Raw genomic sequence first — 19064 nt, forward strand, 5'->3', positions numbered from 1 at the left:
GGACTGCAAGTTACTGAATGGGTACTTTGCTTATTATGCACAAATGCCCGTTTGATACATCTCTTTATTATTTGTTGTCAACTAGTGGGTAAAAATATTTTACTGCTGCATTTGGAAAGATGACTTTTTATATAATGATATATTATAATTATAACATTTATGTAGTCAACTAAGAGTTGGTGATTAGAACTATCGATACTAATGGAAAGGAGGAAGGTGGGGTAGAGGCGCTCTCCACCCAAAAAAAAAAAAAAAATTAAGAAAGGCAAGCCCCTTCATTGTAAAGCTACAATGTCTCACAATCAAGTACAATTTAACACTAAAATGATTCCTTGATATTAAGGATATATATAATATGTGATTCTACGTAATCACAAACTCTTATACTATCAGAAACAGGATCAGCTGTACATATTAACATAATAATTAATTAAAAGGAAACAACACAATGCATAATTAATGTTGTAATCCATGTCTTATTAATTGTTGTCAACTGGAAGCCTTCCATGCACAAGTCTTAGTGCAAAATAAGAAATCTAGTGTTTGATTATCTGAGAGAGGCTTCACGATTATAATACATTAATTAAATCAGACACATAAGCTTCCTCCCTCCTTGAAGCTTTCTGGACACTGTGAACTACAGGCATCCTCCAGATGCTACTTACAACAGCAGGGGGGTGTGGGTGTTAAGCTAGGAGAAGCTAAACAAAAATGTAAGCAAAAGAAATAAACATCAAATCTTTTTCTGTTGTTTAATTTGTTTTCTATACTGGTGACATGTTACAAGGAACACCTAGAAAGCCAATATTTTAACACAGGCTTATAAAACATATTTTTAAAACCAAATATGACACAGCTATTTTAACACTTTTGTGTTTTTTCTTGGAAAAAGATACAGCTGTGGTTGTAATGAAAACAATAACAACAGCATTTTCTGAATCACGTTATTGGCCTGTCCTTTGACTCTATTGCATACAATTTGTAGACATAGGAGTGTAACAGGAGAAGATCTGTGCTGACTCTGCTGGCATTTTCATATTGCTGCAGGAAGAGGGCAGCAGTCACAAATTATCTGCCTGTGGGTCATGGCAGGGACACAGAGAGGTGGGGAAGAGAGTGTGTGGGTTTTCCCTCTCTCTGAGTGGCTGAGAGGCAGGTCTTGGGGGAATTGCTAGCCTTATAAAATAACATTCTGCTGTTTCTTCAGGTCTGCCCTTCTAGGACGTACCAGGCATACGGAAAGTCGGGTCGAGAACCAAGAATAGCCAGGAACAAAACAGAAAAAGAAGAGAGCCACTTAGTTGTAGCGGGGAAACCATGGGCAAACCCCTGAGTGTTTTTGTAATAGGCTGAGGAACAGTCAGAGTAGGACAGAGACCCGGGCCGTGCGGGTAGCGGCGGCTGGGGTAATGCTGCCGAGTGCAGCACCTTTTATTTGTAGTTTTGATTCTTGTGTTTTCTTTTCCTTTTTTCTTTTGCCTTTGGATTTTGATTAATGTTTTGAGCACCTGTAAGTGTGTTTGCACTTGTACTGTGCCACCTTTGGTATCCCCGTGGTTTTGCTTTTACCATTGTTGGTAGGCAAACCACGGTCAACAGCGGCCTCTGTGGGCTTAACAGTGAAAGCACCCCTTCAATAAAAACTGGGCACCTGTGTGGTGTTTCAAAGATACCTACCTGTCTGTCTCCTGTGTCTGTGAATTAACTACCATCCTTCCACAAGGAGACACAGAGGTAGATGTATCAAAGTGTTGCGCCCGTCGCAAACAGTTGCAAATGAGTCAAAAGTCGGGTGAAATGTACTAAACATGCTGCAGCAAACCGCAACTCAACACCTGCTACTCTCATAATATATAATGCTACAGCTTTTGCTAAGGCACAACAAATATTTAAATTAGTATATTGCGGCTCTCTTCATTAATATATTTTCTCTTAGTACATACGACAAAATGTTTATTTTGCTAAGTGTCAAAACAAAAGGGCATATTGCGGTATGCTTGCACTGTGCCTGGCCCATCTTAGTACATCTACCCTACAGTGTGTTAACAAGAATATCCCCTCAGTAGGCCGTTAATTTCAAACCCAAATATACTGGAAAAAGTGTCAATAAAACATTTTATGTATATATAAATTTAGTGAGCTTCCCAGATTTTCTCTCAAATGTAAATGTTCCCTCACCAACATCTCCCCACAACAGTTCATGAGTACTGAATTTCAGTGGGTGTCATCCAGTTCCCAAGCCAATTGCTCCTTTAAAACCAACTCTATGGTGGATATCGGCAGGCTACCACCCCCAAGAGGACAGAGACCAGCCCTGCAAGTGTCTGCTAAGAGCACATCAAGCATCTAGCCATTGGGGCCTTCTGGTGCTCCCTAACCTGGGGGAGTACCAAAGCCAAAGAAAAGCTCCCTGTTGAATCCCCAGCAAGGCTGGCAACTTCACACAGTCAGGACACAAACCTGCGCTCCCATGACTGCATGGCTCCCCCTGCAACCGTGCCTTTACCAGGAGAGCTGGGGTCAGACTAAGGTGTAATAAAATACAGCAAAAACACGACCATAAAAGTGTAAATTAAAATGCAACGTGATGTAACAAAAACATTGCTTAAACACATACTGTTATATCGAACATGCGGTATGCAAAGCTGCTTGTCAAAACTTATTTAAACTTCATTCTATATGTCCATGGGTAAGGATTCAAAATTAATTAATTGACAACTGACAATTTGAAAATCAATGTAAAAACCCATTTGAAAGATATTTTGATACTGTGCCTAGGAAATACATTCCTATTTTAAGAATGAAGAAAAGCCTAGTTAGTATCTGTACAAGAATTTAAATTGAATTTGAACTGAAAAGTGCTATCTAATTTCAAGCTAGGGAAAAAAAAGGATTTAATACTTTTATAAAAGTGAACAGAAAAGCTGCTGTAGCTGAGTGAATAAATGGCACACCAACAAAATCAATTGGAAATGGGGATTAGATTCCCTCTCACAGGTGAGTTGAAACCAGGAAAGCACAAGACATAAATGAAATATTGGGCCACTACCATCTCACCAGGGAGAAGTGCTGACAAGTAAAAAGAATTGTAGGCAATTTTATAAGCATTATGTATTATTAATTTTAATAGTGGTCATGCTCATTATTTGTACAGGACAATACAATAAGTGGCAGGTGTACTGGGCCAGTCGCAGCGCAAACATACCGCAATTTGTACTTTTGTTGCAACATTTAGCAAAGTTTTTCTCATATGTACCAAGAGGAAATATGAAAAGAGCCACAATATACTAATTTAAATATTTCTTGCGTCTTCTTAGCAAGATCTCTATTGTGAGAGTCATGCGACATTGTTCAAATGAGTAGCAGGAGTTGAGTTGTGGCTTGCAGCAGCAGACGGTGCAGAGGAGAACGTCTATATATGCAAGAATCAAAATAGCTAATGTTTTTGGTTAAATGTAAACATCACCTGTACAATGCATTCTGTTCTGTCTTCATTTTACCTATTTTAATACTGTACATATCTATCATTGCAAAAAACTACATTGATGCAGAATTTGGGTTTAATTCATTGCCACAAAAGCAAGGAAATGTGGTGTTAGGGTTTTTAACCCTAACTCGCCATTCCCACCCCCACACAAGCAGCCAAAGGAACCAGACAACACAAGCAACCACAGACTGCCATCATCAGGTAAGACACAGAACACGCAACTCTTTCCAGATGACTCAAGAGACATCCATCATGGTTCACCAGTGCTGTAGCAATGGATATACATGTACACTTCAACACATGCACACCCACTTCAGGCTGCAGAACTGTATCACCTTTGCCTTACAAGCCCAGAGTTTTAATCTTATTTCATGAAACACAAGACAGTAATAAAGCTCCTAATCAAAATAAATCTTTTTTAGCATCGATCCTCATTGAACAGCAACGAAAGCTTGACACAGATTGTTTTAAATTCACTGGGTGTATCACAGTTCTAGCATTCAAGCAGCTATAAATTTGGTTACAAACTGTGTCACATCACACTGAAGAAATGTTATCAGTGTAAAATAATGAAATTGGAATTATCAACCTGATATTATCAGTAAGAGCTTCTCAATGAGTAATCCCAAGCAAAATAATGGCAATCCAGCATTCATTTAAAATATATATTTTTTAACATTACGACATACCTGGTACGTTAAGCAGCACCGAGCGAGCGTTTTTGAGAATGTACCAGGTACGTCCAATAGCAAGGGGTTAAACGTTTCACCAAGTTATTTATTGCTGCACTCACACTGTGGTGCTCTGCAGCCTCTGTGTAGAGTACATATTTAAATGCTCATTCACCCTGTATCACTGCCTGACACAGTTTTTATTTTTGTTTTTACTGACTAGTAAAATTGGAAGCTGTGCTGCGTTTGTAAAAGTATTGACATGTTGTTCTGACAAAACAACACTTACCAAGCTGTTTGGTATGCATTCTGGGAGCTGTAGTTCAAACAGGAGAATGTGTCTAAGCGAGTGTATTGTTTACAGGCTTCCCCAGATTTACAGATCCCATAGTGGCCTGACGTCACATACACATAGTTTTGATGATCCAATCAGTAAATAACTCGTGTAACACCCACACTCCTTCATGGGCAGGATTCCTTGATGAGAAGATTTCATCGTTAAAGCCCCGGATGCTGGATTGTTAACTTTTTTATATTTAAAATTTTTTCACCAAACCTTTGAAAGGCCCAACCTCAGCAAAGACTACATGTACCTTACTAGGTTTGGTGCAGAAATTCAGTACTATGTAGCCTTTACAAAAAAAAACGGGTATCCAGAGCTTGTTAGCCGCACAAGGTGGTGTCATGAAACTCTCTAGGCTTTCACTACATTGCAAGTCAATGAAACATGCAAATTTGTGGGTAATTCTGACAAACTATACCAAAGTTATTAAAGTTTCTGTCACGGGTCGGTATTTTTAAAGGATGCAAAGAAGCCCAAGTCGAGGAGGGCTTGCCACAATATATATATATATATATATATATATATATATATATATATATATATATATATATATATATATATATATATATATATATATGAAAGGCAGTTTAATCCTGTCAGATTCTATTGTGGGACCTCTATCTTCACCTCCAAATAAAAAATGTGTTTCTATCAAAAAGCTTTTCATTTCATAATCGTGCAGTAGCCCCTCGATAAACCGAATATGTTTGTCAGACCATAGGAGGTGTTGGGTTTAAAAAAATACAATAAAATCGCACGCACATACATTTTAAATGTATAACTCATTGCGCTGAATTAACACTAATGTGTTTTGGGTAGGCTACAAATTACATTTGAACACAAATATAAATCTGTACAGTACACCTTTACAGTATACAGTACAGTAGTAAAGTCAAATGAACACCTAGTGCACTTTCTTTTTACTTTAGACTATAGGCTACTGGTATGGTAACACAATATAATTGGTGTACAATGCGAATAAAAGATTATTTTAAATTGAAACTAAATGATTGTAGCACATTTTTTATTATTATAATGCACTCTGTTTATAAGAATCCCGGATGATTTGATTCTTATAAACAGTTGGTTCTTAAAAGCAGAGCGATATGATTACAATTAGCAAAAGCGTGCCTCCGTTTAAATACAGTATACAAATGTCAATGGCACATAATCAACAAAGACAATACATCAAAACAAGTCCTTGTGGTTAAGCAACTTGTTATATGATCACAGTTATGTTTACTCAAGGCTGCAGAATCCTATTTTACTACAGTATACTTGAGAAGCGATTGTCTGTTTTCAGTTGCGATGCAAATTTCACAGTTTTTCACTAAGCCACTCCTCCTCACTACGCAATCCTCCTCCATCTACAGGCATATCACACAATAACAGTGCTGTACTGGTATGTATTCAATGAATGGGTATTTGGAATACTATTGTAGAACTCCAGCAGATGCCATTTTTCTTCCACTTTTTCCTGCCATGTCGACTCACATGTAAACTGCATGACTTGCTATTTTTCTACTGGGAGGGATTACACTGCACACACTGTGTACGTGCCTAATCACGCAAGATGTGATCACATTCTGATTCAAAAACAGCTTTATTGGCTGTACACGTCATTGCACTTGATACAGTATTTGATTACATGCAGTCAGTTTGCTCAAGACCTCCTGAAACCACCTCTTTTCTTCAATAAATAGGTTAAATTCCCTCAACCTATCCTCATATCCTCAAAATTTAATGAGGACCAGCAGAATATTTAAAAAGCATAAATTTTTACATACAAGATCCCATATATTATAGATATTGTATTACCTGTCTCTAATGCCACAAAGGTCAATTTGCAAGTCACTGTGATTCCCCAGCAGGCCTTGCTGCACTTGGATGAGATTCATTGGCTGGTTGTTGATGAATATGAAACGCATGCAGCCCTGGAAAGCGAGCGTTGGGTTTTTGCAGCCGAGGTTGTTCATGGTAGAAGGGCATCCTGGGAAGGGATTTAAACCAAAGAGTGAAGTGTTAAATATCCAGGTTGTTGGGTCGCTCAAAGTTTTCAAATGCATTTTACCTCTAGAAGCCTGGGTTCGAGAGACACTATAATGATTGGAGCCTCATTATTACCTTGGAGAGATTTGTTTTTAATGAAGTCTACTGAGTCAAGGGGAAAAGGAAATGGGGTTCCTGTTCATTGTCAGTTGCATCAGAGACTTAACCAGACAACTGTATTTTAGATAAAGTCAATGGAAATATAAGGTAGCTAATCATATATCTGAGCAGCTAGACATAGGGTGGCAAAATAGTTTGTCTCACCATTCATTCTCTATCACAAGCCATGAGTTGGTAACAAGGTTCATCATGTTAAAGGGTTAACAAAATGAATGAACAAAATGCTTTTGGGTGCTTCTATTGAACACTTTGTGCCCACTTAATGACAGTGGGGATCCTCTGATCCCTAAGCCAATTGCCTCTTTACATAAGGGATCTGAAGATGTCTGCTTAAAGCTGCCGGGGTGGTTGCCCACTAGACTCAACTAGCGAGGGCTAGAGAGGAAAGCAGAAACAGCACCCAGTGATTTTACCTAACCAGTGGGAGCATCAGTGCCAATGCAACGCTTCCTGTGAAATCCAAAGCAAAGAACATCAACTTTGCACAACCCCGACTGCATTTCCTTGACCAGATAAAGAACTCAGAGAACCCTCTGTTAAACACTTGTTAAACATGAAGCAACTCAACTCCCTTTATTAAATGTATTATCATTTTGAAAGCAAATTAAGTTTCACAGCAATCATTGTAATATTGTAAAACAGTTATTTAAATATAAAATATGTATTTCATAAAGTGTTAATATATTTCTACACTGGCTTTAATCTACCTGCATGAGGATTTCTGAATGGTGGCAGTCCTGTTTGCTGCTGGCAATGTAAAAGCGCAGGCTAAACCTACTATGTAAAAATCAGAGATTATCTGGCAGGCATAATTACAATCATGCATTAGAGTAATTGCTGTTCAGTCCATTTCTCAGCATATTACATTTCCTCAGGTTTTGTGTGCTAATATCCTGTAAACCGAGGGATGCAATTACATCTATTTATTTTCCATTTGATAGTAGTCAAATTCCATTTACTTAATCACTATGCACTTATTTTAAGACTGAAAAATACTAGATTTATGCTATACAATTTTCCTACATACTAGCTACAGACAAAAACTCAACAAAGAGCCTTAATTTTTTGCAAATTAAAATGGTTTGCATGCAATATTGAAATACAGAAGAAGAAGAAGAAGAAGAAGAAGAAGAAGAATCACAGACGCCCCTGCATACCAAGGACTCGTTTTTAACCCTTTATCAAAGTCAGAGAAATCAGCTGTCTTGTCCATCATGACCAAAAAGGAGAAGCTGCTTTTATTCACAGTACTACTGTCAGGGATGGACATGGCAGAACTGTCATGTGAGGGACGGATTACTTTTTGGGGTGTTACACTGAACATTTTTTATTTACGTAAAAGGACCATCTCCTTTTTCCTTCTCATTGATTTTCCACACAGCTAAATACCCCTAGAATGAGTGAACACAACCCTCAGGATCCACTTTAAATATCCATATATCTTGATCTCTTCCTATAAATCCTGGCATCCCATCTCTTTGGCAATCCATCACTGTTAAAGTCAACAAAAAAGCTAATTCATTATTTAGTACATTTATGAGAACAGAGTGAACTTCTGGCTGTTCAATATAAACAAGTTTAGGGGTGTTTATAGGCTTGTATTTCAAAGTTGACAACCATATTATCTCCATAAAAACCCAGGAACAAATTATGATCCCAGCTCTATGTGGAACAGGCAGGCCCCTCCCGCAGAAGCCATACCTCCGAAGAAATAGCTGTCTCCAGAGTGGATATGCATGTTGGCCTCCATGGTGGAGGAGGCATCATTGTCCAGTATAAGGGAGACCTGCAGTCCTCGAGTGCTGAGGCTCACAGTGTGCCAGAGTCCATCATTGAGACCACGACCTGAAAACCAAAAAAACAAAAGCCTGCCATTGAGACTAGAATCAATCAATGTTTATTTTATATAGCACCTTTCATAGTGGAACACCATTCCAAAGCACTTTACAACTAGAAAATCCATAATACTTCAAATACAGAGAAATGCATAATACATGATATACACTAACAAAAAAAGAAAAAAAGAAAGATGAGTATAGCACTGTGTGATCTGAGGTGTTTATTTCTGTTCTTACCATCTGGTGTTATTCATTTATCTGTATTAATATATTTGTGCTAATTTATTTCATAAGAACATTGCCATAACCCTGGTTCCTTGAAATAGAAATGTATCCATTACATAATGGGTTAACCTATTACCAGATTCAACCGAACACTCTATCAAAGCTGCGTCTTATGTATGCAATGTCAGCACGCCTGTCTCCGCCCCCACAGGAGAGAAAACTGTGTGCAGGATGACGCTCAGTGCCATACATTTTCTTCAGCCTACTGTATAGAATGTACATTTCAGGGAACCTGGGTTATGATAATAACTTAACGTTCCCTTTCAAGTACGAAATGTATTTCATTACACAATGTCGCAAGGACATGACTGGCAGAACAGCCAATTTGGCAAGGCCAATGGTTTGCCACATTATAAAGCATGGTAACGTCCACAGAACACATAATTACCTCACGCATGTACTTCTGAATCCAGCTGAGACGCCGCTGTCAGCTGTCAGGCTGGGTTCTGAGGATCCAGGACATTAAGCCTGTAGAACCTTGTGAAGGTATGAGGAGTGGCCCACACTGCTGCATTGCAAATGTCAGAGACCGATGCACCCTGAAACAATGTCCAAGAGGTAGCAAGACCCCTGTTGGAATGACCAGTGACATTCTCTGGAGGGGGCAAGTTGGCTTGCTTGTAAGCAATCTTGACTGTCTCCATGTTGCTCGTAAGCAATCTTGACTGTCTCCATGATCCAATTGGACAGCCTCTGTTTTGATAGAGCTTGACCTTGGTTCTTAGACCAAAACATATAAACAGTTGCTCAGATTGCCGCCAACTTTTTGTCCTGTCAACGTAATAAGCTAGTGCTATCCGGACAAAGGGTATTGAGCAGACAATCCTCATCTGACTGGAATAGTGGAAGATGAAAAGTTAATTGACATGGAAGGTCGATAGGCATTTGGGCACAAAGGCCAGATTCGTACACAACATGACCTCAGTCCTAGACAGCTTTTGCTACTGAAAATACCTGCATCTCACTCACATGTCTAGCAGAGGTGATGGCAAGTAATTTGACAGATATTTAAGCTTTGTAGAATGCAGAGGTTCAAAAGGTGGTTTTCACGCAGCAGCATATTTAACTGCCATTGGTGTGGCAGAAACGCCAGCCAGAAAATGAGCCCAAGGGGACAAGTTTAACATGGCAAGCCCAGATGGCTGCCAAGTAAACCTTCAGAGTAGAGGGGAACTTACCTTCATCAAAGAGGTGCTGCAAAAACTGCAGAATGACTGAGAGCACATTGAAGCAGCTCTTGCGTTCTGGAGAGTCATAAGAACATAAGAACATAAGAAAGTTTACAAACGAGAGGAGGCCATTCGGCCCATCTTGCTCGTTTGGTTGTTAGTAGCTTATTGATCCCAAAATCTCATCAAGCAGCTTCTTGAAGGATCCCAGGGTGTCAGCTTCAACAACATTACTGGGGAGTTGATTCCAGACCCTCACAATTCTCTGTGTAAAAAAGTGTCTCCTATTTTCTGTTCTGAATGCCCCTTTTTCTAAACTCCATTTGTGACCCCTGGTCCTTGTTTCTTTTTTCAGGCTGAAAAAGTCCCTTGGGTCGACACTGTCAATACCTTTTAGAATTTTGAATGCTTGAATTAGGTCGCCACGTAGTCTTCTTTGTTCAAGACTGAACAGATTCAATTCTTTTAGCCTGTCTGCATATGACATGCCTTTTAAGCCCGGAATAATTCTGGTCGCTCTTCTTTGCACTCTTTCTAGAGCAGCAATATCTTTTTTATAGCGAGGTGACCAGAACTGCACACAATATTCAAGATGAGGTCTTACAAGTGCATTGTACAGTTTTAACATTACTTCCCTTGATTTAAATTCAACACTTTTCACAATGTATCCGAGCATCTTGTTAGCCTTTTTTATAGCTTCCCCACATTGTCTAGATGAAGACATTTCTGAGTCAACAAAAACTCCTAGGTCTTTTTCATAGATTCCTTCTCCAATTTCAATATCTCCCATATGATATTTATAATGTACATTTTTATTTCCTGCGTGCAGTACCTTACACTTTTCTCTATTAAATGTCATTTGCCATGTGTCTGCCCAGTTCTGAATCTTGTCTAGATCATTTTGAATGACCTTTGCTGCTGCAACAGTGTTTGCCACTCCTCCTATTTTTGTGTCGTCTGCAAATTTAACAAGTTTGCTTACTATACCAGAATCTAAATCATTAATGTAGATTAGGAATAGCAGAGGACCTAATACTGATCCCTGTGGTACACCGCTGGTTACCACACTCCATTCTGAGGTTTTTCCTCTAATCAGTACTTTCTGTTTTCTACATGTTAACCACTCCCTAATCCATGTACATGTGTTTCCTTGAATCCCAACTGCGTTCAGTTTGAGAATTAATCTTTTGTGCGGGACTTTGTCAAAAGCTTTCTGGAAATCTAAATAAACCATGTCATATGCTTTGCAATTATCCATTATCGATGTTGCATCCTCAAAAAAATCAAGCAAGTTAGTTAGACACGATCTCCCTTTCCTAAAACCATGTTGACTGTCTCCCAGGACCCTGTTACCATATAGGTAATTTTCCATTTTGGATCTTATTATAGTTTCCATAAGTTTGCATATAATAGAAGTCAGGCTTACTGGTCTGTAGTTACCTGGTTCAGTTTTGTTTCCCTTTTTGTGGATCGGTATTACGTTTGCAATTTTCCAGTCTGTCGGTACCACCCCTGTGTCAAGAGACTGCTGCATGATCTTGGTTAGCGGTTTGTAAATTACTTCTTTCATTTCTTTGAGTACTACTGGGAGGATCTCATCCGGCCCAGGGGATTTGTTTATTTTAAGAGCTCCTAGTCCCTTTAACACTTCTGCCTCAGTTATGCTAAAGTTATTTAAAACTGGATAGGAACTGGATGACATGTGGGGCATGTTGTCAGTATCTTCCTTTGTAAAAACTTGTGAAAAGTAATCATTTAACATATTTGCTATTTTTTTTTCTTCCTCTACGATTTTGCCATTTGTATCTCTTAAACATTTAATCTCCTCTTTGAATGTTCTCTTGCTGTTGTAATATTGGAAAAACATTTTGGAATTGGTTTTAGCTCCCTTAGCAATGTTCATTTCTATTTCTCTCTTGGCCTTTCTAACTTCCTTTTTGACTTGTGTTTGCAGTTCTGTGTACTCTTTCTGCGTACTTTCTTTTTGGTCCTTTTTTAATGCTCTGTAAAGTGCCTTTTTTCGCTGAATATTTTTTTTAATTGATCTATTAAACCATTTTGGCAATTTAGTTTTACATTTAGATTTGTCTACTTTAGGGATGTAATTGTTTTGCGCCTCTAGTACTACATTTTTGAAGAACAACCATCCTTCTTCTGTGGGTGTTTTCTCTATTTTACTCCAATCTACTTCTGTTAGTCTCTGTTTCATGCCTTCATAGTTTGCTTTTCTAAAATTGTAAACCTTAACTTTAGTCTTTACTTTTGGGGATTTAAAAAACACTTCAAAATGAGACCATGTTGTGGTCTGAGTTTGCCAGTGGTTCTCTGACCTCTGTTTTAGTTATTCTATCTTCGTTATTTGAAAAGACTAAATCAAGGCATGCCTCCCCTCTAGTGGGTGCCTTCACAAATTGTGTTAGGAAGCAGTCATTTGTCATTTCCACCATTTCTATTTCATCCTTCGCGCTACCCACCGGGTTTTCCCATTTTATTTGGGGGAAGTTGAAATCCCCCATTAGTATGGCTTCTCCTTTGCTACACACATTTCTAATGTCATTGTATAACAGATTATTGTGCTCACCGTCTGAATCTGGCGGTCTATAGCATGCTCCTATTATTATGCCTTTTGAATTTTTGTCCGTTATTCTGACCCATATTGATTCGGTTTTATTTTCTTTGTCCAGGTTTAACACCTGGGCTTCAAGACTGTTTCTTATGTATAGCGCTACCCCTCCTCCTCTTCTGTCCTGCCTGTCTTTCCTATACAGTGTATACCCACAAATATTATATTCGTCCCCATCACTCTCAGATAACCACGTTTCTGTAACACCTATCACATCATAGTTACCTGTTAGTGCAGTAGCTTCAAGTTCTAGAATTTTGTTTCTGATACTTCTAGCATTTAGATAAATACATTTAATGGTTGTCTTACCTGAGTTGTTGTTCTTGTTTTGATGCGGTCTCCCTTCTGTTTTTTTGTTGATTTCTCCCCCCTTCCTTTCTAGTTTAAATGCTTCCGAACCTGCTCGAGGATCTTTTCTCCGAGTAGACTAGTTCCCTTGTTATTTAAATGCAGTCCATCCCGTCTATACAGATAGTCCTCGTTGTAGAATGTGGTCCAATGATCAAGATAGGTGAAGCCTTCCCGTGTGCACCACGTCTTCAGCCATTCGTTTTGATTAATTATTTCCAGCTGTCCATATGGTCCTTTGCAAGGTGCGGGTAGTATACCAGAAAATACCACAGTTTTGGTTTTCTCTTTTAATTTCCTTCCTAGCTCTCTGAATTTGTTTTGCAGGGATTTTGGTCTGTCTCTTCCAATGTTGTTTGTACCGATGTGGACGACTACTACCGGGTCGTCTCCTGTTCGTTCTAGGAGCCTATCCACGTTCTCAGTGATGTGCTTGACCGAGGCTCCCGGAAGGCAGCACACTGTTGTAGTAAGGGGGTCCAAACTGCGAATTGAACTTGCTGTGTTTCTCAATATGGAGTCCCCAACAATCATGACCTCCCTTCTTTTTGCTGTCTGGTCACCACTGTCAATAGGGTCCTGGATGTTGTTCCTTTCATTCTCTTGTTGTTGGTTCTGCTCATCAAAATTCTGAAGTGACTCAAATCTGTTGGTTGTTTTGATTTCTGGTGGTGGTGTTTGACGAAGTTTCTTTTTTTCTCTGCTTCTGCCTACCTGAACCCAGCTGTTCTGACCTTCTATCTCCCTGGTGGCTTTCAGTCTGTTAGGGGTGATGCAGACTTCCATGAATTGTGGGTGTGCCAGTTCCTCAAGATCCTGTTGCTGTCTCACTTCTTCCAGCTCCATTTCTAGCATACTTACTAGTTTATGCAAATCCTGGATCGCGCGGCACTTTACACACACTTGGTTTAGCTCCGCTGGGTTTTCTCGGATTTCCCACATCAAGCAGGTGTCACAGATTACTGGCTTGAAGACCATGTTAAGGTTTTTTTTATTTAAGTTTAGTTTCTTCTGCAGCTGTCAACCTGCTTTCAAACTGCTTTGAAACTGCTCTGTACTTTTCCACGCCTGTACTTCTCCCACTCGCTGTCGCTGGGAAGACTGCCTCGTTTAACTGCGTTGTTCTGCTGTGCTGTTGGCTCCTCCCCTCGCCCGTGTCTCAAAACGGCGCTGAATTTGAATCAGCTGCTCCGAGTTTCAGCTTGTTTGTTATCAGAAAAACACACGCGGCTGTTTGACTTTGAGCTGCTGCTATGTTTCCCCAATGTCCTCTGTTTTCTGATTAAAGCAATTCAAGATGCAATTTCTCCTTTCTGCTTCGAAACTGCTCTGTACTTTTCCACGCCTGTGCTTCTCCCACTCGCTGTCGCTTCCACTCACTGTCGCTGGGAAGACTGCCTCGTTTAACTGCGTTGTTGTGCTGTGCTGTTGGCTCCTCCCCTCACCCGTGTCTCAAAACGGCGCTGAATTTGAATCAGCTGCTCCGAGTTTCAGCTTGTTTGTTATCAGAAAAACACACGCGGCTGTTTGACTTTGAGCTGCTGCTATGTTTCCCCAATGTCCTCTGTTTTCTGATTAAAGCAATTCAAGATGCAATTTCTCCTTTCTGCTTCGAAACTGCTCTGTACTTTTCCACGCCTGTACTTCTCCCACTCGCTGTCGCTGGGAAGACGACAGCGAGTGGAGTCGATATGACTCCCTGAGACAAGCCTAACTGGCTGAACCGGAGACGTTCAGGGGCCAGATCCAGAGCTCTAGGCTCGATTGGTTGGGTGCCATAATTTGCCTGGCTGAGCAGGTCATGGCACATAAGCAATTGCCAAGACTGGTGGTGCATTAGATGCACCAGTGTGGAGAACCACATTATCCTGGGCCAGTACGGGCCACTAACAGCACCCTGGTTCAATCCTGTCTGATTTTTTTCAGGCACATCAGGAGCAATTTAATTATTTAAACAATGTTTTGCTTCAGTGGTTTATCCCAAGGGAAAAAAACAAGCAGAAATAAAATAAGACAGACTTATATGACTGCTTTTGGTCAGAGATAGTGAATTTTCACTCTCTCAAATGCTGGGTCACTCTCTGTGTACCTGAAAGGCTGAAATAGAAAATGGCACTGAGTGCCATACAGGCAAGCTTTGGTAGAGTGTTCAGTTGAATGGGGTGTAATAGGTTAACCCACTGTGTAATGGAATACATTTTGTACTTGAAAGGGAACCTCTATACCCGATAGGATTTGGCATTGACCTGGAGTGGTTCTCCTGGTACACTCTGGGTTCCTTGATTACTCTGAAAGGCAAACAACTGACCTTGTAATTGCTGGTCAAGTACAGATAACAATAATGTACTTGTACCCTGATGTTGATGGCTAAATTCAAGGTAATAATGCATCCATCTACTGTGCCAGAATTTTGAGCAAATAGTTTGAGGAGCTTGACTGAATTACGGTCCACGACAATTCCTGGATTTCGATCCAGTTAAGCATGTCAGGGACAAACAACATATTTGTTATCACTATCCTCTGCCTTCCTCTCTGTACCATGTCAAATATTAATGACTGAATAAATTAACATCCCTCTGAACTCCCTCTAGTACCGGGAGGAGTCTATGCCGCATGATGAAGCTTTGATCTGGGCAAACGGTGGCACAACCTGACGTTAGGTATAGGTTTAGACTACAATCACCAGTGTTGCCTGTCTATTAAACAACAACTTTTACTCGTGGCACTAAAAACAGGGTGACATTGCAAAATATTTTAGATTAATAGAAGTCTTTTGGATGGGGTTATGTACCTGTTGTCAGTTCTGTTTTCTCCAGCAGGGATTTCTGGTGGGTGAGTTTCAGTTTTCCATTGCTGAGGTAGAGCAGTAAGAGCTCCGGCTTCTGGAAAAGCTGTGACGAGAGAAGGAGCCCGTCCCGGTTCCAGGTGCGGAACTGGAAGCGAAGTGAAAGCCCGTCCGCTGGGGAATCGACTGGCAGAAGCAGATAGCTACTGGTGGAGCTGAGGAACGTCACAGGAACCATCTGAGGCTCTGAGCAGGAGAAGGTGACATTACCCTGGAAATACAAAGAATGAAATAATTATAAACAAACCTTTCTGAACTAAATTTGAAATGATTAAGAGTGTTTTAAAGTGTCTTTAAGTGACTAGGACTTAAAAGAATGAGCTATGAATATTATTTAACCTAGAACAAAACAGTCTTTAAAATCTTAAAAGGAGTTGACAAAGATAACCTTAACCAATATTTTAGATACAGCACAGAAACCAGGACCAGAGGACACAGAGCGGTGAGGGTATGGAGTGGAGGTAACCAATGTTGTTGACAATATATCATTTGGGATCATATAAGTTTTGAGATTAATTAGCTAATAGGAGCAGGATTTTCAAAAGTTTGTAAATGATAACTCCAGTGTTAAATCAACTAATCGTTATGTAGAGTTTTTTTTGGCATTTTCGAGCGGTTATTATGCCTATCTTGTTATTAACTAATCATTCTAATGTGATTTACAAAATAATATTAATATTTAACCAGCAGTGCTTCTTGCTATTGTTTGCTTTGTTTGCGTGGGAATTTAAAAGCAAATCTGTGTTAATTGTCATAATTTATCAGGAGTTAATTTGCACTTGGAAAAGGGGGGTTTTACTTAACAAAAGACTTTAACTCACCTTGAAATAGAAATTTAACAGACCGCGGTTGTGACACAGACGATACAGAGACTACCTAGCTAATTCATTATTTGTAGTTATGGAAATATTTTAGACTTTATATACTTGTAAGGTTAACAATGTGTAACCTTAAACCCGGAACACAGTGCCGATAGCATTGCAGGAAGGGATACATGGATGCATAAAGTACAGTGGCAATGGAGTGAAAAGATAAGGCTATGGCAGTAATAAATATCTACAATTCTGGCTAGAACTTAAGGCGACGTGATGGTGAAAACCACGTATGACTGGAGACATGCATGAATTAAACACACACACACACACACACACACACACACACACACACACACACACACATTAATTTATTATTAATAGCGTTATGATTAAATTATACCAAATCATGTTTTTTATTTTTTTATTTACAATGAAGTTAACCTATACTGTGTCGCCCAAATGCTTACAAAGCAACTTTAGGAGAAGTCAAAAGTCATGGGCAGTGATATTTTTTTATAGAGCATACATGGATTACTATATGTGTTCCATAGTAACCATGGCCCTATCTACTCTACAAGGAGTTATTAGCCAGTTTTGTAAGTTGATGATGTCATCCAATGTGGCCACCATGTTTTTTATTGTAGCAACTTCCCTTGATCAAAACTTAAAGACATCCATACTAGGATCATGTGTGCCAATTTTTGGTTCAATCAGACTAGCGCTTTGGAAGATGATCTTTGTAGTTTGTGATTATGACGTCTGTACTGTGCGATTTTGACATCATGCAGCATACCACACAGCTTCTTATGAACACCAGTTAATCTTGGACTACCCCTCAACAACTATACCAACTTTCAGCACTCTGCAATACAACACATTTTTACATTTAGGCAAAATGCTTTTTTTTAATCCAATATGACTGCCAAACCATGTGACCTACGACATTTATTCAATTAACATTTACCAACTTCCTATAAGCCTCTACCATCCTACCGAATTTGGGCAGTTTTTGAGCAACTTTTGGCAGAAAGACTAAGAAGAAGAAGAAGAAGAAGAAGAAGAAGAAAGAAGAAGAAGAAGAACTGCCAGGCAGTTTTATAGCTCCCAAGTACCAGTAGAAGTGAGTTGAGTTCTCAATTTGCCAAGTTTGAAATCATCAACCACTAGTTCCTCAGAAGATATTTTATTTTTTTTCAAAGATGCGTCATGTGGCCATTTTGTTTGACACATAAACATTAGTTTTGGTTTATAAAACATCACCATTTTGACATATTTGTATTATATTGTCACCAGGACAATGTCTAAGAAGTTGGTCAAACTGTTTTCAAATAACAGCAGTTTGCTGTTATTAGCAGGTGGGTCAAAGTTTTAATTTGGTCCAGGCCCAATTTGATTTAAATCACTAACACTGTATACAACAGACATTTGAAACAAAGTCAGCCACTGTAAATAAAAGTAATTTGCAGTTAAAAGATGTCCATACCTTGGAATTGTAATCTACCAGGGGATATACAGAATCAAATGACGTTAAAATCGGAAAACACATTGCAGGCTTAACAGTTTGAAATTCACAAGCACAAGGATAACAAGCCAGGATGATATTCCCCAGAAGATTTTGAAAAACTCAATTGTACTGATACAGGCGTGATTATTTTCAAGTAAACCATTTTTAAACAGAACCAGTTTTAAATGTATAAAAAGTGTAGGTGTGGCAGCCATCTTCTTTTTTAAAACATCACCATTTTGACATATTTGTATTCTATTGTCACTGGGACAGTTCTTACTGAGTTTGGAGTCTGTTGTTTAAACAGTTTATTGTCAAGAGCGCGTTTGAGTAAAATTTCAGCCAGCCATTTTGACATTCAACTTTATTGCAGCAACTTCTGCTTCGCAAACTTGAAGCGTGTTTAATTGCTATTGATATATTCCAAGTTTTACATCAGTTTCTCCACTGGTTCCCAAGAAGAAGATTTCAAAAGGATTCTAAAAAAATGCATCAAACAGCCATTTTGGTTTTAGGTCAACACTTTTTATTTTTATTTTTTTTAAAGTCAGTTGTACTGATACAGTGTCAGGGAAGATACTTGTGAAGTTTGGAGTTAGTCAAGTAAACTGTTTGCCAACTGATGCAGTTTTAAATGGAAGAAGAAAATGTAGGTGTGGTGGCCATCTTGTTTAATGAAACATCATCATTTTTGACATATTTGTATTCTGCTGTCACCAGAATGATGCCTACCAAGTTATGGAGTCTGTTGGTAAGACGGTTTTGAAACAAAAGCAGTTTGCTCTTTAGAGCATGTTTCAGTGAAATTTGTGGCAGCCATTTTACTATAGAATTGTATCATAGCAACTTCTGCTTTGCAAGCAGGTTTGGATGGTGATAATATATGCCAAGTGTCAGATCAATCATTTCAATGGTTCCAAAGAAGAAAATTTCATGAGGTTCCAAGAAGAAATGTGTCATAAGGCCA

At 39.1% G+C, this 19064-nt stretch overlaps 1 protein-coding gene across 1 annotated transcript in view; it reads right to left on the reverse strand.

Moving 5' to 3' along the window:
* Positions 1 to 19064, reverse strand: part of LOC121323640 (contactin-associated protein-like 5) — a 206463-nt gene that overhangs the window by 76699 nt on the left and 110700 nt on the right. Inside the window, exons 8-10 of the mRNA XM_041264814.1 lie at positions 15725 to 15989; positions 8372 to 8515; positions 6320 to 6491 (exon numbers count right to left, since the gene is read on the reverse strand). Coding sequence (XP_041120748.1) covers positions 6320 to 6491; positions 8372 to 8515; positions 15725 to 15989 — 581 coding nt within the window. The remainder of the gene's footprint in view (positions 1 to 6319; positions 6492 to 8371; positions 8516 to 15724; positions 15990 to 19064) is intronic.

The sequence above is a fragment of the Polyodon spathula genome, chromosome 11 (assembly GCF_017654505.1).
Source record: "Polyodon spathula isolate WHYD16114869_AA chromosome 11, ASM1765450v1, whole genome shotgun sequence".
Classification (NCBI taxonomy): Eukaryota; Metazoa; Chordata; class Actinopteri; order Acipenseriformes; family Polyodontidae; genus Polyodon; species Polyodon spathula.